This window comes from Camellia sinensis, chromosome 5 (genome assembly GCF_055761805.1).
Source record: "Camellia sinensis isolate YWXY chromosome 5, ASM5576180v1, whole genome shotgun sequence".
NCBI lineage: Eukaryota > Viridiplantae > Streptophyta > Magnoliopsida > Ericales > Theaceae > Camellia > Camellia sinensis.
Window position 1 is genome coordinate 143,612,773 of NC_138965.1, and position 22,368 is coordinate 143,635,140.

Here is a 22,368-nt window from a genome sequence, read left to right on the forward strand (position 1 = left end):
AAAAATTTTAAATAAATAAACTAAAAAACTTAATTTTCAAAAAATTGAATTCAGAAAATTAGAAGCAAAGAAGGTGAATCTTACTATTTCTATACTCACCTAGCTAGTTTACCAAATACATTGTTAAGAAAACACACACACACACACACACACACACACACATATATACTATATATTTAATTATACATAGGACAAGTAAACTTTATGGAAAATACTAGAGACCCCAAATAATCTACCAAATAATCTACAAATGGTAGATTATTTGGTAGATTACCATTTGTAGATTATTTGGGATCTCTAGCATTACTCAAACTTTATTATAGTCTATCCAGTTGAAAAGCTTTATTAAGTAAGTTAAGCCAGAACGTATAGAAAAGTGATCTATAAGAAAGGAAACATTTTATTTACAATATATTTTTTGGCAACTACTATTACTCACCTGTAACTTGTTTTCTTTGTTAGTAAGGCCACTCATCCTCATCTGCCAGAGCCCAAGTTTTGGGGGAAGGGATGGACCTTAATCTCTCTAGGATGCTAACATCATCATAATTGTACAAACCCAAACCCCGAAGCAGAGGCATTCCTCCTTCATCCACTTGTAACTCCTTCACATGACACTCGAGAAGAATTAGAATTTTGAGTTGAGGGAACCCTTCTGTAGTGCAAGGAAACTTATTTACACTGTAGTTAGCCAAGTCAAGAATTGTCAGCTTTGGAAGCTTCTCCAATGACGGCATAGGATCTTCCTCTATTTCCACTCCACGCAAGGAGAGGTATTTGAGATTTGGTAAGAATTCGTGCATCTCTGTTTGTAGCTTTCCTATATACCCTTTTAACTTCAATTGAAGGAGGTTCTGGCAGTGAGAAAGTGATTGCAGTGTAGGATTCCAAAGAGTGTCACTAAACACACACAGACATAATGTTTGGAGGCTTCTTAATCTACCGATAGAGTCTAGAGTGAACCCCTTGCTTTCTCTATTAAATTCTACGTAAAGCTCGGGAAGATTGATTAAATCCCTTAATGGATTAAATTCCATCCGGTCATCAACCACAGTGTAGCTTAGAGTTTGAAGGTTTGTTAGGTTTTCCACTCGGAAAAGCCACTTGAAGCATCCAATTAAATGTCTCAACTGCTTTGCATTACATATCTCATCTAGTAACATAATAATTGGGTTATCAAATCTAGAAATTTCCAGGGTTTGTAGGGTTTGCAAGTTACCTATGGATGGTGGAATCTTATTTATTTTGAAGTCAGTTATTCTAAAGTACCTCAAGTGAATCAATTTATCTATTGAATGAAGTAAGCTTACATGCTCTGTTTCTTCGGAACGATTGAATATAATTTCCTCAAGATCTAACACTCTTAACAATCTCAATTTTTTGTACAGAAATTGTAATTCTCCCACTTCAGCAGATTCATATTCTGAGTTGAAGAACAAAAGGGTTTGTAAATGAAAATTTGATGAGTGATCAAAGGAATCAAACCTTTTTATCAATTGCAAAATCTCGAAGAAGATCATGCACTCGACATCTTCTAATTCTCATCCAGTTTCTTTGAGCTACTTGAATCAAATTTCTATCAATCAGCTCATTTAGATATTCTGCAGTTGTCTCCTCTAAAGTTTCTCTTTCTGCTTGTTGTATGAAACCTTCTGCCACCCATAACCGTATAAGTCTCTCTACATCAATTTCAAAATCTTCAGGAAACAATCCCAAGTAAAGAAAGCACGACTTCAAGTGATGAGGCAATCGTTGAAACTTAAAGCCAACATTTGTCTAACATGAGCCGAGTCATGGCTTTCAAAGTCGTCACCACTTACATGCCGCCAGAAGTGGCCCTGCAACTTGGGCCACTCATCGGGATGTTTTCTTGACAATAGCCCACCCAAGACGACTATGGCTAGGGGTAAGCCATGGCATTTTCTAACCATATCTCTTGCCAATTTCTCCAAGGTTGGAGGGCAACGATTTGTTTTATCATCGACCCCATCATAGTCCGAAAACACTTTTTTACAAAACAATTCCCAACTTTCTTCTTCGTGTAGAAATGGAAGCTCATGGACAAATTTTCTCTCACCCAAACTCATGGCAACAAGTTTGATACGAGTGGTGATAATTACTCTACTTCCTTTCTTGTTGTCTGGGAGGGCTCTCCTTAAGCTTGCCCAAGCATTTGTATCCCATACATCGTCAATCACCACCAGGTATCAACTTTCTTTCAACAACTCATGTAAATGGCACTCCAAATCTTCTTTTTCCATCTTTTCCAACAACTCCAATTCATCTTTGGTTGGCTTCTTGAAAGATTTTGTTGTTGTTCGAAGAAGATTCTGGATGTTGTAATCCTTGGATACAGAAACCCAACCTTTATGTTCAAATTTATCTCCAACACTGCTAGAGCTGTAAAGTTTTCGAGCTAAGGTCGTCTTACCCAAACCGCGCATGCCCACAATCAAAATCACACGTTGATGGGGCGTTTCTTGGAGAAGTTCAGACATCAGTAACTCAACATCCTTGGTGAAGCCCCCAACATGTTGGTTGTCTTCATAAGCTGTTGTCCTTCGTAGTAGTTTGAATCTCTCATTCATGCTACTTGATCCCTCCCTAGCAGCTTCGATATTTCTAATCTTGAAAAATTCATGATTTCGATCGATTTCATCGAGTCTATTCTTCCATTCTTGAATCTCCTTACCTATCTCATACTTGTTTGCTTGTTTGTAGATGCAAAAGTACTTTCTGAGGCAAGCTTGGAACCCTGTCCTTTTGGGAATCACTCCTTCAACTTTGAGAATAAACTTGTCAATAATATCCTTGGCTTCATATGCAGCATCTCTACTATCGGATACCCATTTGCGCATCCTACTGTCTTGATCTTGTTTTTCTTCTGCATCTGCATCTTTCAACAAACACAACATGGATTCCAATTTGGTTCTCAGATAGTTGACTTCATCTCTCACTCCTTGCAAAAAAATTACTTGATCAATGAGAAGACCACCAAGTCTCTGCACTACAGAAGAGACAACAGCATCAACCATCCTTGGCAGTTACGTTCTTTCTACACTCTGTATACGTATTGAATTTGGGTGCTTTGATCTCAAGAAGAAGGAAAATGAAAGGGCTTAATTACTTTGAACAACAAAGAACTTCTTTGATTGACTAGGACTTGTTGCTTAACTTTTAAGCCAATACGTTATGGATGGTTTCTTCGAAACAATGGCAAGGGGCTTTCAAGGGACTTGTTGAAGGGCATCTTTGCCATTGCTGATGAGATCCAATCCCAGGATGTGTTGTGTGCTCCACCCATGTCAAGAAAGAGTAGTTATTGGATATTGTGAAACCAAGAAAAAGTTTGATGATAAGGTTTTCAACAATGATTGGTAACCCGAATTTTCATGGCGAATGACTCGAATGTCTCAAAACGACGTCGTTTTGATACATTCGAGCCATTTGAACCACACAAATTCGAGCTACATAGCATTTTTGTAAGGTGTTTTTGTCACTTCAAGTGGGCCATGAAAAAGGAGGAGAACAAATGTGATATAAATTAATAAAATTTATATATTTTTTTAAATATGTATTTATAATACTTTAAAGTTTTAATTTTGTTAATTTTATATTTAATTTTTTTTTTTAAAATTTGAGTTACTTTGATCCAATTTCAAATGGACTATCTAAAGTTAATAAAATGATAATAAAATACACTTTGGTCTTTAAAGTTGTTAAGTTTTTCAATTTCATCTTGAAATATTAATGACAAAAATAAAATATAATTTTATAATTTTAAGAGATGGAATTAATAATATTCAAATTTTAGATATTAAAATGACACAAAACGTATAATTTAGAAATCGTAGTTGAAATTTATAATTGTTTTGATAACTATTTAAGTGACCATTTGAAATTGCACCTATTTTATTCAAATTAAAAAATTCAGAGACAAATTTGAAAAAATTAAAAATTAAAAAATTAAAGTAACATAAAACTCAAACTTTAAGAATGATAAACATATGAGGAAATATCATTTTACTACCTAAAGTATCATTTTAAAAATTAATTTAACCCCTATTCTTTTAATAATATCAATTTTGTACCTAAATAATTTGATTTTGGATCAATTTTACCCCTATTATTAGCTACCATTTATAATCAAACAAAAGTGCTAACGTGACACTTTTTTAGATGCACCTTATTTAGATGTATTTAAAAAGTAAAATATTTGTAAAAAAATATTAAAAATTAATAAATACACAAGCATACAAAAAATATACTGAATTCTCATTTTTTTTCATAAATATTATACTTTTTAAGTGTATTTATGTTAGTTGTATCTAAAAATTAAAAAATTGCTTAGAATATTAAAAAAAATTAGTGTAAACAAAAAAACATGGAAAATAAAAAATTTAATTTTCTGAAAAGTGAATCCTAAAAATAGGAACCAAACAAGCCGATTCATTCCTTACCAACAAACAAGGAAGGAGTTGTCCAATTAAGAAAAAATAATTAATATATTACACACTCAAAAAAAGAGTTTTCCAATTAAAAAAATAATAATATATCACACACTCAAAAATATTTCATCGTAAACTATTTACTATTAAAATATTTTAAATTCTTCACCATAAAGTATAAAATAATTTATATAATTAAAATTTCGTAAGATTTTTTTTTCCCCCTCTCATCATAGCCATTACTACTCAACGTATATATCAAATCTCATTATTTTCATACACAGTAAATGTTAATAGGGTTTCATTAAGGTTCAACCCCATTCCCGCCCCCGCAGATACCCGACCACATTTTAAATAGCCAACAAAATTGAGAATCATTTAAATCCTTAACAGACTAAATAATTTCTCTTTTTTCCATATATATAAAAGTGAGACTTTTAGGATTATTGTTTTTTTTATATTTAAACAAGACCACAGACTTTAGTATTCATTTCTTATATCTAATTATATTATATATATATATATATATATATATATATATATATATATATTATTAATTATATCATATCGGGTTTGGATCGAGAGAGGCGATACTTGCCCCTGCCTCCGCCCTACTCCCCTTGTTGGTAACCAAAATATAATCCACCCCCGCCCCACATAACTGTCAGGTCGGGTAAAATCCGCCCCATTGGAGCTAGTACGGGTGGGCCCTGCGGATCGAACTAAAATGGCCATTCCCAGTCACTAATCGATAAATTATGATATAATTTATACATAATGTTTAAATTTATTATTATCAAAGATTTTTACTAATTAATTGTTAATTTTTTAGATTAAGTGTAAGGTGGTGTTTGATAAAGTTGAAAACTGAATACTGAAAATTAAGTATTGAAAGCTTAATGGTGAATTTTTTAAGTTGAAAAATTGTTTGATAAAAATTTTAAGTGCTAAATTAAAAATAAGTTGTTTGATATGTGTAAGATAAAATTTGAAATTTATTATTTTTAAATAGTATATTTTAATTTTTACATTATGATAGTGGTGGTGGTGGTGGTGGTGATGGTGGTGGTGGTTGTGGCGGCGGCGGCAGCGGCGGTAGCATGGTGGTGGTGGTAGCAATGATAGTAATAGTAAAATGATAGTGATATTCATGGCAATAAGGACATTGGTGATGAAGGTGATGTTAGTAATGGTGGTGGTGGTGGTGGTAGTGATAGTATGATGGTGGCGGCGGCGGTGGTGGTGGTGGTGGTGGTAGTGGTAGTGGTAGTGGTAGTGATGGTGGTGGTGGTGACATGATAGTGGTGGTTGTGGCGGTGGTTGTGGTAGCAATGGCGGTGGCATGGTGGTAGTGGTGGCGATGGCATGATGCTTATGGTGGTGGTGGTGACGGTGGTGATAGTGATTTTATAATAGTGTATATCAATATTTATGTTTAATATTTATAAATTCAGTTAGAACTAAGTAAATTTTATTTGACCTAAAATTTTCTTAAGTTTTAACATACATTTTAAGAGGCACTTAAATTTTTAAGTGATATCAATTATGGTTATCAAACAGACTTAATCGATTATTATCACTTAATCAATTCAGTTTTAAGTGCTAAATTATGTTATCTAACACCCCCTAAGATGAAACCTAAAATATGACATATGATTTAGCTTGACTCTATCTTAGATAAATTTTTAATATATATGTAACTATTTATTTCAAAGTGTTAACATAAATATTCAATTTTTTTACTCAAGTTCAATTTTTTTTTAATAGATATGCATAAAATATGTTCATATTTCTTATTTAAAAAATAAAAAATACTTATAGATATTTATTTACCAATTTAATAAATAAATAGGTCAAATGATTCATAAACTGGGTATAAATCAGGACAATTTTTAATGATTAGATGAAGGTCACGTTGACATAAATATAAAAGTCATTTATGTATAACTCTGATAAAAATGGATAAAATTTAATTAATTATAAATCATTTTTACTACATATTTTAGATAAATTTCATATTATTATTTAACTTTAAAATTAATTTTTGATTATTTATTTATACTCGTGCATAACACTACCAAGGCTACTTTATCAGCTCTTAACACAAAGTAAAAATATAACTATTAAGATTTTATGTAACGCCCTCAAAATAATAACATTAAACCCATCAAATAAAACATGCATTGATATGTAAAAGTTCCACATTCTTCCATTTATCAGTGTTCCATTACAAAAGTATTACATGTTAACAACAAAAGCAAATGCCCTATGGGCTTACAGCTTTCCAAGTTAACACTTGGTTACAACAAAAGAGTACTAACTCATACACATTAAGCCCTTGGCTTGAATTTACATGTAATACATCAAAAAGTAAAACGACAAAAGTATGTCCGCCTCTAGCCTCCCAAGCTATGTCCTTGGAGGTGGCATGCTACCTGTACCTGAAAATGATATTCCCATATAGGGTGAGCCACAGCCCAATAGAAATACACTAAACCAACCATGAACAATGACTAAAAGATTAGCAATTGATAGGTGGCCAACACTGATACATTCACATAAATCACATATTTATGTCATACAACTTATGAGTCCAAGTTACTTTTCATTTTCCCTTTTTCAACAGATAAGCATGTTAGCTCTATCATCATCTCAACAGATATGTATAAAAACTATATCCCACATTCACAGATAAGCATATAAGCTGTACCCTCATTCCCAACAGATATGTATAACAACAATATCCCACACTCACAGATAAGCATATAAGCTGTATCCACATTCTTAAGATAAGCATATGAGCTCTATCTTCACTTCTCTAGACAAGCATATGAGCTGTATCTACGGAGTTCATCCCCTATCTTCTCCCAACACTATCCGATTTAGAGGTGCATCCCCTATCTTCCCCTAAACCGCGGAGTACATCCCCCATCTCCTCCTCTACACATAACGTATACAAACACATTGGTTCTATATACAATCATTCAATACATACAATTAATGTATTCTATCAACCGTCAAATTCCATGACACATTCCATTGATTAGTTTCCGTTTGCCTAATCATCATGCATTGTCTACAACAATCACGACTATCCTCCACCGATAGCCCAAAGCAGTTATCTCTAAACAGAAAATAAATACACAATGGATATTCAATCAACATTTCATTTCCTCATTTCTCACAATTAATTATCCCAATTAATCAAACAATGTAATTAGGTCGTTATCCATAATTACCATTTCAACCCTTAGGTCCCATTTTCATCAATGATTCAACATTTATTCCATTTCTCTATGCCAAACATGCATCTAGGTTTATTATGAATAAAACCCCAACTTTTGTAAAATTGCACAAAAGCCTCAAACTTTCACCAAATTACCAAACCAAGCCCAATATCTCAAAATACTAAAATTTAAAGACAAAATCCATAGAGAGGAGTAGGGTATCCCTACCTCGAAGTTTGAACCAAAAAGGAGATGAAGACTCGAAGATCAACGTGCTCCAAATCCAAACTTTTTTAGATTAAATCGAAGCTCTCAACGCCCTCTATCTTTTTAACAAAGACCCTAGGCTAGATTCACACTCTAGGGAGATCAAATCTTAGAGAGAGGGTAAGTTTAGAGAGAGAGAGTCTCGGATCTAGGGTTTGAAAGAAAAAGAAAGTGAAAAGGTGATGTTCAAAAACGCTACTGTCCGCTGATATTAAACACGCTCGCTCGAGCGAAGACTCTGTCGCTCGAGCGACCAGACACAGAAAACTCTCGCTCGAGCCATGAAGTTCTCGCTCGAGCCAAAAACTCAGAAGTGCGCTCGAGCGAAAGAATGCTCGCTCGAGCCAACAACTCAAACCCTCAGGTCTGAAACCAGCACGCTCGAGCGACAGACTTCTCGCTCGAGCGAAGGACAAACCAGACCGCTCGAGCGAAGGAAATCTCGCTCGAGCTAGGAAATGCAACTCTCAGGTCCAGAACCAGACGCAGTCGCTCGCTCGAGCGAAGCCACTCTGGCTCGACCCACCAGACACGAACTCAACTCTCGCTCGAGCGACCAACTCCTCGCTCGAGCGAAGGTCCAAAAATCTGGGCAGCAGCACTAGGCTCCCAAACACAACCAACCTGTAACAAACCTACCCAACACATCCTATAACTCAATATTCAAAGTAAAAAGGATGCAAACAAGATAATAAACAACTACCAACATCCACGGACACATGTCCGGATCACTGTACATCAAGGGTAAACCCGGGATCGCTATAACCTCCCCCCCTTAAAGAATTTCGTCCCCGAAATTAAGCACAAGTTTTCAAAAGAACAGGTTTTCCTCCATTTTAAACAATGTTACATTTTAACATTCAACAACTCGACCCATTACCGGTCATCCCATCCCTTTAACAAGAGGCATTTCACAATATGTAAACAACATATGTACTTTCAACATGCATCAACATTATGCACTATCTTTCCAATTTCAACAATATATTCAACATATATAGTGTTACATTCAACTTCCATGTGAGGCAAGTTCCAAAACATACTTCCAATAAACCAAAACATTTTCAATGTTTCACAACTTAAGACATATATAAAAGCTCTTAAGTTCAACAATAGTTCAAAATTTAAATACAAGATTACATATCAACAAACAAGTCCGGATATTTTGCGCGGACTTCCAACTCACGTTCCCAAGTGGCTTCCTCCACTCCGTGATGTTTCCACAAGACTTTCACCAAAGGAATGGTCTTGCCACGCAGGACCTGATCCCGCCTATCCAAGACCCGAACCGGTCTCTCCTCATACGAGGCATCCTCATCTACCTCTAAATCGGTCCAATCCAACACATGTGATGGATCTGGCTCATACTTCCGAAGCATACTCACATGAAACACGTCATGCACTCCGGACAACTGCGGCGGTAAAGCTAACCGATAAGCAACCTCGCCAATCCTCTCAAGGATCTCAAAAGGCCCAATAAACTGAGGGGATAACTTCCCACTCTTCCTAAACCTCATCAAACCTCGTCTAGGTGATATCTTTAGAAAGACATGATCACCTACCTCAAACGCTAAAGGCCTCCTCCTACGGTCAGCATAAGATTTCTGACGACTCTGGGCTGTAACAAGCCTCCTACGGATACGCTCAACCTTCTCCATCGTCTCCCTAACCAACTCCGAACCCAACAAAGGTGCATCACCCACCTCGGCCCAACAAACTGGAGACCTACACGGTCGGCCATACAAGGCCTCAAACGGTGCCATACCGATGCTAGACTGAAAACTGTTGTTGTAGGCAAACTCTACCAAGGGTAAGTGCCTCTCCCACGTCCCACTAAAGTCCAGGACACAACCCCGAAGCATATCCTCGAGGATCTGGATAGTACGCTTGGACTGCCCGTCAGTCTGAGGATGGTAAGCCGTACTAAAGGTCAACTTAGTGCCCAAGGCACTCTGCAAACTCTGCCACAACCTGGCTGTAAAACGAGGATCTCTATCTGAGACGATCGTCACTGGGACCCGGTGCAATCTCACTACGTCCCGAATATACAAATCGGCAAGATGATCTACCGAATCTCTCACGCGCATAGGAATGAAGTGCGCTGATTTAGTCAACCGGTCTACAACCACCCAAATAGCATCACTACCCCGCTGAGTCCTCGGAAGACCTACAACGAAGTCCATAGTGACATGCTCCCACTTCCACTCGGCAATAGGCAAGGGTTGCAACAAACCCGCTGGCCTCTGATGCTCGGCCTTCACTTGCTGGCAAGTAAGGCACTTCGATATGAAAACAGCCACATCTCTCTTCATACCCCGCCACCAAAACTGGCGACCCAAATCCTGATACATCTTAGTACCTCCCGGATGCACCGCAAGGCGCGAATGGTGAAACTCTCGGAGTACTTCCTCTCGGCAAGACTCCGGTACAAACAAACGGTCTCGGTATCTCACACTCAGGTCGGGATACACTGTCAAACCCTTCTCAACTTTCCCACTGGAGATCTTCTCTCGGAGGGATTCTACCTCAAGGTCACCTCTCTGTGCCTCTAACACTCTAGTCACAAGCGTAGGCTGCGCAACAACAGAAAACAAGGCCTCAGCCTCAACAGATTCGCCCAGTAGCAAATCAAACTCGCCAAGTGCTCCCAACATCTCCCATTCCCGGATGGCTATACTAGCTACATCACTAATGGATTTCCTACTAAGGGCATCGGCTACAACATTGGCCTTTCCTGGATGATAATGCAACTCAAAATCATAATCCTCGATGAACTCCATCCACCTCCTCTGCCTCAGATTCAAGTCTCTCTGTGTAAACAGATACTTCAAACTTTTGTGGTCCGAGAACACCTCGAACTTCTCACCATAAAGGTAGTGCCTCCAGATTTTCAAGGCAAAGATCACTGCTGCTAACTCTAGGTCGTGTGTAGGGTAATTCTTCTCGTGTATTTTCAACTGACGTGAGCCATAGGCTACCACTTTCCCTTCTTGCATCAACACACAACCCAAACCCTCTCGTGAGGCATCACAATAAACCGCATAACCCAACCCTCTCTCCGGAATAATCAACACCGGAGCGGTGGTCAATCTAACTTTCAGCTCTTGGAACGACTTTTCACAAGTCTTATTCCACACAAACTTGACTCCTTTCCGAGTCAGTCTAGTCAACGGTGACGCTAACCTGGAGAAATCTTTCACAAACCGACGGTAATACCCAGCCAATCCCAGAAAACTGCAGATCTCAAACACACTCTTAGGCTGTGCCCAATCTTGCACTGCCTCAACCTTGGATGTATCAACAGACACCCCTTCCCCGGATACCACGTGGCCTAAAAATTTGACTTCCCTCAGCCAGAACTCGCACTTCCCAAACTTGGCATACAGCCTATGGCCTCTAAGTAACTCAAGCACCACTCTCAAGTGTGCCTCGTGCTCCTCCTCAGAAGACGAATAGATAAGAATGTCGTCCACAAAAACGACTACAAACGGATCCAAGAATTCCCGGAAGATCCGGTTCATCAAGTCCATAAAGACTGCCAGTGCATTGGTAAGCCCGAATGGCGTCACCAGAAACTCATAGTGGCCATACCGCGTACGGAATGCCATCTTCGGAATATCCTCCTCCCTGACCCTCAATTGGTGGTAACCCGATCTCAAGTCTATCTTCGAGAAACAACGGGAACCCTTCAACTGGTCAAACAAATCATCTATACGGGGCATAGGGTACTTATTCTTATCCGTAGCCCGATTCAACTTCCGGTAGTCAATACACAACCTTAAGGCACCATCTTTCTTTTTAACAAAGAGGGCCGGTGCTCCCTACGGCGACACACTAGGGTGAACAAAACCCTTATCGAGCAATTCCTGGAGCTGAACTTTCAACTCAACCAACTCTGCTGGAGCAAAACGGTAAGGTGCCATAGAAATCGGCGCTGTGCCGGGCACTAGATCAATAGAGAACTCTATCTCTCGGTGAGGTGGCAAACTAACAAGATCTTCGGGAAAGACATCCGAATACTCACAAACCACCCTCGGCAACACAAGCTGGGTCTCACCACTCTCACCACTCTCAAAGCTAGCAAGTAGACCACTAAGCTCACTTCGCCCTCGCGAATCATACCCCGGTGGCAAAACACTACCAACCCGGTCTCCCAAGAAATGGAACCACTCCCCGCTCAAGGTACATAACGTGACCCTCTGGCGGTAGCAATCAATAACAGCCCGGTATGACGATAGCCAGTCCATACCCAAAATAACATCAAAACCCTTCATGGGCATGACAACAAACGGAAAAGGAAGCCTATAGTCGGCGGCCTCTATATCACAACCTCTAACACCCTGTTTCAGAATCAACTCACCACCCAAAGGCGATACCACACAAATAGGAGATGCTAACAGTGCTAACTCCAATTCCAAAACAGATGCAAATGCAGCAGATACAAAAGAATGAGATGCACCCGTGTCTATCAACACATTAGCAACCGAGTTGCAAAACAGAAAAGTACCTCTCACTACTGATGGAGCCGGTACTAAATCCTGCGCGGTAACAGCATACACGCGCCCCGTAGGCCCCTGATCAACCAGCTCACCTCTAGGAGCAAAAGACTACTGTACAGACTGGGATGACGAAGCTCCCGGATTGGCCCTCGAGGCCTACACAGACTGAGCTGGCTGAAAACCCTGCGTCTGCCTAGAACCAGACGCTCCCGAAGTGGCACTCAACTGCGGGCAAAACCTCTTCAGGTGCCCAGGCTGTCCACACTGATAACAAGACAAGGGCTGCCCCCTGCCCAAACTCTGACTCTGCGGTCTAGCTGAAGAAGAAGCAGCTCTCTGACCCCCACCCTTCTGCGGGCAAACTGAAACCTTGTGACCCAGCTGGCCACACTTGTAACTAGCAAACTCCCCCTGATTGCCCCTCCCTCCTGCACTCGACACTAGAAAGGTCGATCTAGAAACTGCTCCCTGAGACTGCTGAGGGTTATAACCCTTCTGCCTCCTGCCATCACCCGGACCCTCCTGGCTCCTCTTGGAGCCCCTCTGTTCTTCCTCCTCTTCCTGCATCATAATTTCCATATGAGCAGCAGCATCTACCAGGTGCCTATACTCTCGGATATAAGACCCACCAACTCTCAACTTGAGGCCCCGCCTCAACTTCCGCTCAAACTCATAGCAACGGCGTTCCTCGGACGCCACTAGTTCCGGTGCAAACCTGGACAGACTGGTAAAAGTAGCCTCAAACTCGGCCACTGACAAGCCCTGCTGTTTAAGCCAGCTAAACTGGTCCCTCAGCTTCTCCCTAGCTGCTGCAGACAAAAACCTCTGCTGAAAAGCATTCACAAACGCCTCCCAAGTACCACCAACACGAGCCTTCTCGTACTTCCACCATTAACCCGCATCTCCCTTCAGCTGGAAGGATGCCAAGGTCACTTTCAGTGCTCCGTCCTCGATGCCAAGCATCTCGAACGTCTTACTCATTTGCTCTAGCCACTCATCAGCCTTCAGTGGCTCCTTCGGATCCCCGATAAACTCATCCGGATTAGACCGGAAAAACTCCCTCTTCAAGAAAGAAGGCCCTGCCTCAGCTGCCTGATTCCCAGCTCTAAGAATACCCAATGCTCCTGCTATCTCTCTGGCCAAGGCACCCATGGCCTGCTGACCCACTGGCTCGGCCACATTGGCCTGGCCAACTCCCTCCTGCACTGCCGGAACCTCCCCCGGTAACGGTACTTCCTGCCTCGCAGGTCTACCACGCCTAGCACCTCTTCCTCGTCCTGACATCCTAATAAAGGTAACACAGAACATTAGCACATTCACAAATGTGCTGAAACTAAACACTCATGTCCTAATGCATGGACAACTGTAATTCACTCCACGTAAGCACATAAACACATAAGCACTTACGAATTTCATTTCCGAATAATGATAGTCCCGAGGCGTTACTAGAGTTCCGGTTAGAAACAGCATTGATCAAGTGCTTTTCCAACAAGACTCCCAGAAACCCAAGGATCCAATCAACATCCTAGAAATTAAATCCCATACCCACATAGTCACATAAGCATGTTATCAATTAAGCACGTAGCATATAACACTACATCTAAGTCTCTATCAAGCGAGACAAACCCATTGTGATCCTAATCATTTCCCACGTACCCAAAGTATTCGAACCCGGTACGCTCTGATACCAAGTTGTAACGCCCTCAAAATAATAACATTAAACCCATCAAATAAGACATGCATTGATATGTAAAAGTTCCACATTCTTCCATTTATCAGTGTTCCATTACAAAAGTATTACATGTTAACAACAAAAACAAATGCCCTATGGGCTTACAGCTTTCCAAGTTAACACTTGGTTACAGCAAAAGAGTACTAACTCATACACATTAAGCCCTTGGCTTGAATTTACATGTAATACATCAAAAAGTAAAACGACAAAAGTATGTCCGCCTCTAGCCTCCCAAGCTATGTCCTTGGAGGTGGCATGCTACCTGTACCTGAAAATGATATTCCCATATAGGGTGAGCCACAGCCCAGTAGAAATACACTAAACCAACCATGAACAATGACTAAAAGATTAACAATTGATAGGTGGCCAACACTGATACATTCACATAAATCACATATTTATGTCATACAACTTATTAGTCCAAGTTACTTTTCATTTTCCCTTTTTCAACAGATAAGCATGTTAGCTCTATCATCATCTCAACAGATATGTATAAAAACTATATCCCACATTCACAGATAAGCATATAAGCTGTACCCTCATTCCCAACAGATATGTATAACAACAATATCCCACACTCACAGATAAGAATATAAGCTGTATCCACATTCTCAAGATAAGCATATGAGCTCTATCTTCATTTCTCTAGACAAGCATATGAGCTGTATCTACGGAGTTCATCCCCTATCTTCTCCCAACACTATCCGGTTTAGAGGTACATCCCCTATCTTCCCCTAAACCGCGGAGTACATCCCCCATCTCCTCCTCTACACATAACGTATACAAACACATTGGTTCTATATACAATTAATGTATTCTATCAACCGTCAAATTCCATGACACATTCCATTGATTAGTTTCCGTTTGCCTAATCATCATGCATTGTCTACAACAATCACGACTATCCTCCACCGATAGCCCAAAGCAGTTATCTCTAAACAGAAAATAAATACACAATGGATATTCAATCAACATTTCATTTCCTCATTTCTCACAATTAATTATCCCAATTAATCAAACAATGTAATTAGGTCGTTATCCATAATTACCATTTCAACCCTTAGGTCCCATTTTCATCAATGATTCAACATTTATTCCATTTCTCTATGCCAAACATGCATCTAGGTTTATTATGAATAAAACCCCAACTTTTGTAAAATTGCACAAAAGCCCCAAACTTTCACCAAATTACCAAACCAAGCCCAATATCTCAAAATACTAAAATTTAAAGACAAAATCCATAGAGAGGAGTAGGGTATCCCTACCTCGAAGTTTGAACCAAAAAGGAGATGAAGACTCGAAGATCAACGTGCTCCAAATCCAAACTTTTTCAGATTAAATCGAAGCTCTCAACGCCCTCTATCTTTTTAACAAAGACCCTAGGCTAGATTCACACTCTAGGGAGATCAAATCTTAGAGAGAGGGTAAGTTTCGAGAGAGAGAGAGTCTCGGATCTAGGGTTTGAAAGAAAAAGAAAGTGAAAAGGTGATGTTCAAAAACGCTACTGTCCGCTGATATAAAGCACGCTCGCTCGAGCGAAGACTCTGTCGCTCGAGCGACCAGACACAGAAAACTCTCGCTCGAGCCATGAAGTTCTCGCTCGAGCCAAAAACTCAGAAGTGCGCTCGAGCAAAAGAATGCTCGCTCGAGCCAACAACTCAAACCCTCAGGTCTGCAACCAGCACGCTCGAGCGATAGACTTCTCGCTCGAGCGAAGGACAAACCAGACCGCTCGAGCAAAGGAAATCTCGCTCGAGCCAGGAAATGCAACTCTCAGGTCCAGAACCAGACGCAGTCGCTCGCTCGAGCGAAGCCACTCTGGCTCGACCCACCAGACACGAACTCAACTTTCGCTCGAGCGACCAACTCCTCGCTCGAGCGAAGGTTCAAAAATCTGGGCAGCAGCACTAGGCTCCCAAACACAACCAACTTGTAACAAACCTGCCCAACACATCCTATAACTCAATATTCAAAGTAAAAATGATGCAAACAAGATAATAAACAACTACCAACATCCACGGACACATGTCCGGATCACTGTACATCAAGGGTAAACCCGGGATCGCTATATTTTAAAAACAAAAGCGGTGTATTTTTTTTATTTAGTAGCTTCAGATTACAAAAATTGCTAAAATTTATAGGTTATTGACACAAAAAAAAATTAAAATGAAACTAACTAAGATTTTAAAAGAAAAGTAACGCTATTTTTTTTTAGTAGCTTCAAAACACAAAAATTATTGAAATTTATAGGTTATTGACACAAGACAAATTTAATAAATAAAAAGGAGATCCCTTGAATTTATTTATTTATAAATTAAGTAGTTTTAGAATACAAAAAAATATTAAAAATTATTAGTAGTAGACACAAAATAGAGTTAAAATTTGTATAATAAGATATAATAAATGCTTATTTTTTAACTACACGAAATTTAAATTTTAAGAAATTATAGGTGACATTTAACTCTTATCTAAATTTCAACTTACTGCACCTCAGTTCTTATTTTTGAGGTCTTTTCTTTTCTTTTCTTTTCTTTTCTTTCCTTTTCTTTTCTTTTTTTTTTTTACAAATTTTAAAAAACTATAGGAGACATTTCACTCTTAACTAATTTTTAAACTATTACCCTCATCTATTATTCTATTATTAGAGTTACATTAGATTTTTTTTTTTCAAATTTATCTTATTTTATTTTTAAATTTTAATTTGATTTCTTTTTTTCAAGTTTCATTTGATGTTTACTGAATTTCTCTCTACCTCATTTTCTTAGAATTTATTTAATTTTCTCTTTCAATATTTTTATAGTTCATCCTCAAATTTAAGCTTGATTTTTTTTTCGTATCTTTATCTTATATTTGTAGAATCCACTCTCGCTCTTGATCTTCAGTTGAGTTTATTCTTTTTCGAAAATTTATCTAATTTTCTCTTTCTATATTCATCTTCAAAACTTAATTTTTATTTTTATTTTTATCTTTATCTTATATTTATAGAATTTCACTCTTATTCTTTATTTTCAATCGAGTTTATTCGATTGAGTGTATTTCAAAAAAAAATTAATTAGTCCTGCATTTCTATATAGACATAGTGAAATGACTGAAATCTATTATTTAAATACTCATCTACATTAATATCATAGTATTTAGTTAATTTTTAACATATTTAGTGTTGTTTGTCACATTTTGTTACTTGCCTATGCATAGCACAAGTTTTACGCTAGTTTAAATTAAGAGGATTTGAGTAATTCATAACGTTTATCATAAGTTCCATTTTAATGATTCAGACAATTTATTTTTTAAGGTCTTCAACAGGGGTGATGCCACTACATGGGTGATGTGGCCCATCCACCTATCACTGTACCAAAAATCTTGATATTTTTTTAGGGGAATTTTTTTTTTATAACTAATTGATCTTATTAAAGAAAAAAATAAGGGACTCCGTCATTAGAAATCAAAACCCATTAAGAATTTAGTCATTCTTTATTATGTTTCTGTTCTCAACACTCAAAGCAAATGAAAGATAAATGGTTGAATAGTTATTTGATCATGCATATAAAAAATGATGTGTTTGGCACTATTGATAATGAAGTTATTATGTAATAATTCAAAAAATGACACTTTGTTGAATACAATTATAATAGTTTATATATATTTGTTAGAACAATAATATTTTACTAAAAATTTGTTTCACTTGAAGGTAGATAAGTTCAAATGTTAATACCAAAATTTGTGGAGCTAAAAATTTTTGGGTTACCTCATCTACAAAATTTTCTAGAGTCACCATTGTCCCTCAATGTATATCATTCAAAAAAAATAATATCGATCCAATAATCGTAAAATCTAACCAATTATCAATTATCATTAAAATTGAGATGTGAACATGAACGAAGCCAAACCATTTTATTTATTAATTACACTTTTCCTCTCAATTATCATTAAATATTTTATTTTTTTAATTTTAAAATTGTACATTTAAATCTCTCGATCAATAAAAAATTATACAAATACCTCCTTCAAAAGAAAATGAAAGTAAATTAAAGAAGAGAGCGAGAACACACCCACCCTCCATTATTCAAATGTCATGATTCAATTTTATAGGAGACTGTAGACACCCCATTTTTGACCGTCCTCAAGACTTGGACGTCACCGTTTGAACACTCGGTGATCATCCATGATTGTGTTCGTTTGGAGTTCCCGGAGGTCTCGGCTCGCGCGCCCTACCTCAGGATCTCCGAACTTGACCGTGTAGTGTCCGGTTTTGCACCGAACACTTTTGTTTTTGCCTTAGAAGGGCAGGGAATGCCTTGTGAGACACCCCCATACACCACCGGCAGTGGCTGGAGGCCACCGGCTGGTCTTTTTCTTCCATCGGCAATTTTGTTTGCCGGTCGGCACACTTTATTGCCGGTCGGCATGATATGTTGCCGGTCGGCACTTGTTTTTGCCAAAATAGCTTTTTTGGGCAGCCGACCACTGTTCCTCCACTTTATGGAGATATTTTGTGCCAGCTGTGATAGCTGGCACCAACTCCTTTCCCCTCCATACACGTGTATGGAGGAATTTCCCTCTAGCCAAGCTTGTTGAATAAGCTTTGCAAGAGGGATCCTTATAAGAGGGAGGCTTTCCTCTTGGTTCTAGGTTAGAAAAACAGAAGCAAAAACCAGCCTTTGAAGATATAGATACATATTATATCTATACCTCTCTCCCTCTCCCTTCTTGTGTGTGTTTCTTGGCCCAAAAGGTGTGTTTTACCTTACTTTTGCACCATTACACACACTATTACACCTTAGTCCGAGATTGAGGGACTTGGGGGAGTTGTTTCTTGAGTTTTGGACTGGTTTTGATCCAAAGAAGGAGGTTAGGCCATTTGTTCTTCAAGGGTTCTTCAAGGGTGAGCATCTTCCCTTTTATTCCCCAAACTTGCTTTGGTTTTCTACCTATTTTGTTTATTGTTTTGGCTCTTGTGTATAACATAAAAAAGGCTCATATTTTCCTTCTCTAACACTTTCATCAAGGTCACTTTGTGGTTAGATTGCAAACTCACCCTCTTAGGCCTTGTTTAGCCTATTTTGGTGCCATTTTGATAAGGTTTTGTTCACTTCAGCATTTTGATCTTTTGATCATCAAAAATCAGTGTATTTTAGTGTCAAAAAAGTTGGTTTGAAGTCTTGCATAGGGGAGGGACACCCCTCTCCCTTTATGGTTTTGTTTCCTTGCTTTTTGAGCTCAAAAGGATAGCATGTGTGCTTGTTGTTTCTTGGCTTCATTTCAGTACTTTTTTAGGCATCTTAGGTCTTACATAACCTCTGTTTTTGGCCGGATTTGGACCTCTTGCATGCTTGTGATATTTGCTATGTATTGCTCCATCTTGCTTAAAAGTACATCCCATGATTAGGCCATGATTTTTGTGTGTGTTGGTTTGGTTCCATGGAGCATTTAGCATTGTTTTTCCATGCTTAAAATCTGTTGGTTATCAACTTGGTCATGTTTAGCATGTTTGTTAGAGTTGCTTTGTATTTTGGCTTGGAAGCTTTGAGCATTTTGACCTCTAGCATGCATGGTTGTGTTTACCCTCTTGATTTGGCATCATCTAGGGTCATATTTTAGTCCAAGAATCATGCTTGTATGTGTGCATGCATGGCCTCTTTCATGCCTTGAAGATGTGTCCTCTTATGCCTAAGAATGAGCCTTAGTGTATTTGCTTCATGGGGGATATCTTAGTTGCCATATTAGGAGCTTTTTGGGGTCCTATTTTGCATGCATAGATTCTGTTTTTACTTGTCTTGATCATGCCATGAGTGGTCATGTCATTGAAGGTAAGTTGTCTCCTTTTGTGTCTTGACTTTGGGACCATGAATTTGCTTGTTAACATGAGTTGATTGCCTATCATTTTAAGCACTTTTGGTCACTGTTTTGAGGAGGGTAGGGGTCTGTCCCTTTGCCATTTTTAAGCCCTCTTGCATGCTTGCTCCATGTTTGTTGCATAGTTGTTCCATTAAGCTTTGTGTAGCACATCGATCCCATAGTCAATTTGGTCCATGTTTGCACCATTTTTGTACCTTGTATGCTTAGCATTGTACATTTGTCATGTTGGTTGCATAATGTTTGTTGTGCTTTATATCTTGGTGGCATGATGTATTTGAGCCTTGTTGAGCACTACATGCATTGCATTTACTTGGTTTGGGGTGTCAAACTAAGTTCGGGAATCAAGGACCATTCATACTTCAAGTGATGCAACGCGCCTTGATTCCCGGTCATCGGGACCTTTGACTCTAACTTGATAAGGCCTCGGTTTTTCATGTTGTTTGTTGCATGCATTTTCATATCAAATGGCAAATTCGATCCTTTGACTCATCATGTACCATTGATGATTCAAGGATCGAAAGTCATGCTTCTTTGAGTTCGAAATATGATAAGAAGTAGGACCATGCTTACATGTGTCCAAAAACTCCATACTATGCACTGCCTGTTCTCTGTTTTGCTGTCAAAATTGTCTGCTGCAGGAAGTTTCTGCCGACCGGCAGAATTTAGTGCCGACCGGCACTATCTGGAGTGCCGATGAACCTGATAGAGTGCCGACGGGAATTCTGGAGTGCCGGTGGAAATTCTGTCTGGTCGGTGGTGCTCTGCAGGATGCAGAGAGCTTGTTCCAGCACTTTGGAAATTTTCAGAAAGACAAGGCAGTACAAACAGAAGCGACAAGAGCATAGTACGGGTTTTCCGGGCAGGACGGATTCGAGCACGCATCATCTGCGCGCCCCGAGGCAGAGGCTGTGGCCACCCTCTTTATTCTTTTGCTTCCTTTTTTTTTTAATTAATTAGGAAATTTTGTAATAATTTTATTTGTTCATTATTTTGGGACTGTAATATTAATTCGAGCCCTCTGAGTGAGGGTAAACATGTAATAAGTGTGGGTGAGTGTGTGTATGTCTTCCAATCCCCATTTCTTTCTTCCCTTTTATTTACCAGCTTATGATGGTAGATTAGGGCATTTTTGAAATTAGCATACCTTATGATATGCATGCGTGCATTCATGCATCTGTTAACATGCACCGGGCTCGGTACATCATGCTAACCGCATTCGTATTTTCAAATTCCAAAATTGAATACATGAATTAGTTGGTTGCATATCGTATGCCATATCTAGGTTAACCGAGCCTAACTAGAATTGCACCTTGAATGTGTTGCATTAGGCAAAATAACATGAACTAGGACATGCATGTTTGCTAACTAGTTTACTGTTTTGGCACGGAGTACAATGTAAGTATTTTTGCTTTAGCATCCAGCATGCGTGTGAATGTTGCCATAATAGTATGCTTGCCATGCGGCTAAGTGCTTACATGAGATAAACTGCTTGAATGCCTGTGGGTGGAGGTCAAATTGCTTAAATTGGGATAATGCGTTAAAACTGTGAATTTTAAGCCCACTAGATAGTGGCAAAACCATCTTTTCCAAAAGCCCACTTGAGGGTGGCAAAATCTGCATTTTAGCCTACTTGCGAGTAGCAAACCATTTTTAAAACAAACATGAAATGTTTTGTTCCAATTTGGGCGATTTGGTCTATACTTGTTTGCTGCGCGCATAACATAGTAATTCTAGGCTAATAATTGGTTTAAGAACACATAAAGTTTTCAAAAACGGATATCACGGTTAGTAGAGGCCGGTCTTCGGACCGGGCGAAAGGGGGTGCTCATAGCTGACCTTCCCCGATCGTACCCAAGCTCCCGAGCCGAGACAACTCCGGTGATGACGGACATGTGGCCTTCGGCACCGAGTCAGGGTTTCCTAAATTCTCCCATTTTAAAATATTTAGGTGGCGACTCTGTATCTGGCAAAGCAGTCCATGTTTGGCACTACTTTTTCAAAAATCTGTTTCTCAAAACGATTTGCCAGATTTGGACTCTTTGGTTCAGATTAAGAACCGTGACACAAATCGAGTCCGAACTGTAGCTTGAGGCCCACACGGGCGCGCCTACAGTTTCTGGCGACTCCGCTGGGGAGTTTTAGAGAGTTTGACTCGAACTTGTGATATTCTGTTTTGACTTCATTTATGTGTTTCTCTGCATTGCATGTGCATTGGTGCGCCTAGGAACACAGTGTTTGCCATCTGCCATTCCTGAACGGTTTGCCGGAGGCTTGTCTTGTCAAGGCATGTCCATAAGGCTGACCGGCTATGGGCTCTGACAGTATGGGAGCACAAACCC

At 39.0% G+C, this 22,368-nt stretch overlaps 2 protein-coding genes across 2 annotated transcripts; both read right to left on the minus strand.

Annotated features, from left to right (window-relative positions):
• Positions 1-458: 458 nt before the first annotated feature.
• LOC114319379 (disease resistance protein RPP13-like) lies at positions 459-2,087 on the minus strand. Its single transcript, XM_082872179.1, has 3 exons — positions 1,821-2,087; positions 1,486-1,731; positions 459-1,130 (listed from the first exon to the last, which is right to left on the minus strand). The coding sequence occupies exons 1-3, from the start codon at positions 2,085-2,087 to the stop codon at positions 459-461; spliced, it is 1,185 nt and encodes a 394-aa protein (XP_082728305.1).
• Positions 2,088-2,207: 120 nt separating this feature from the next.
• LOC145791749 (putative disease resistance RPP13-like protein 3) lies at positions 2,208-3,035 on the minus strand. Its single transcript, XM_082872180.1, has one exon. The coding sequence runs from the start codon at positions 3,033-3,035 to the stop codon at positions 2,208-2,210; it is 828 nt and encodes a 275-aa protein (XP_082728306.1).
• Between the last annotated feature and the right edge of the window lie 19,333 nt (positions 3,036-22,368).

What these genes read in the sequence shown, in the direction of transcription:
- LOC114319379 (XM_082872179.1), bottom strand. Translation starts at nt 2,087, where the DNA reads ATGAGTTTGGGTGAGAGAAAATTTGTCCATGAGCTTCCATTTCTACAC. An exon ending in AGGGCCACTTCTGGCGGCAT is followed by an intron (nt 1,732 to 1,820) that starts GTAAGTGGTGAC and finishes CATCACTTGAAG; the next exon opens with TCGTGCTTTCTTTACTTGGG. An exon ending in ATTTTGCAATTGATAAAAAG is followed by an intron (nt 1,131 to 1,485) that starts GTTTGATTCCTT and finishes AATGCAAAGCAG; the next exon opens with TTGAGACATTTAATTGGATG.
- LOC145791749 (XM_082872180.1), bottom strand. Translation starts at nt 3,035, where the DNA reads ATGGTTGATGCTGTTGTCTCTTCTGTAGTGCAGAGACTTGGTGGTCTT.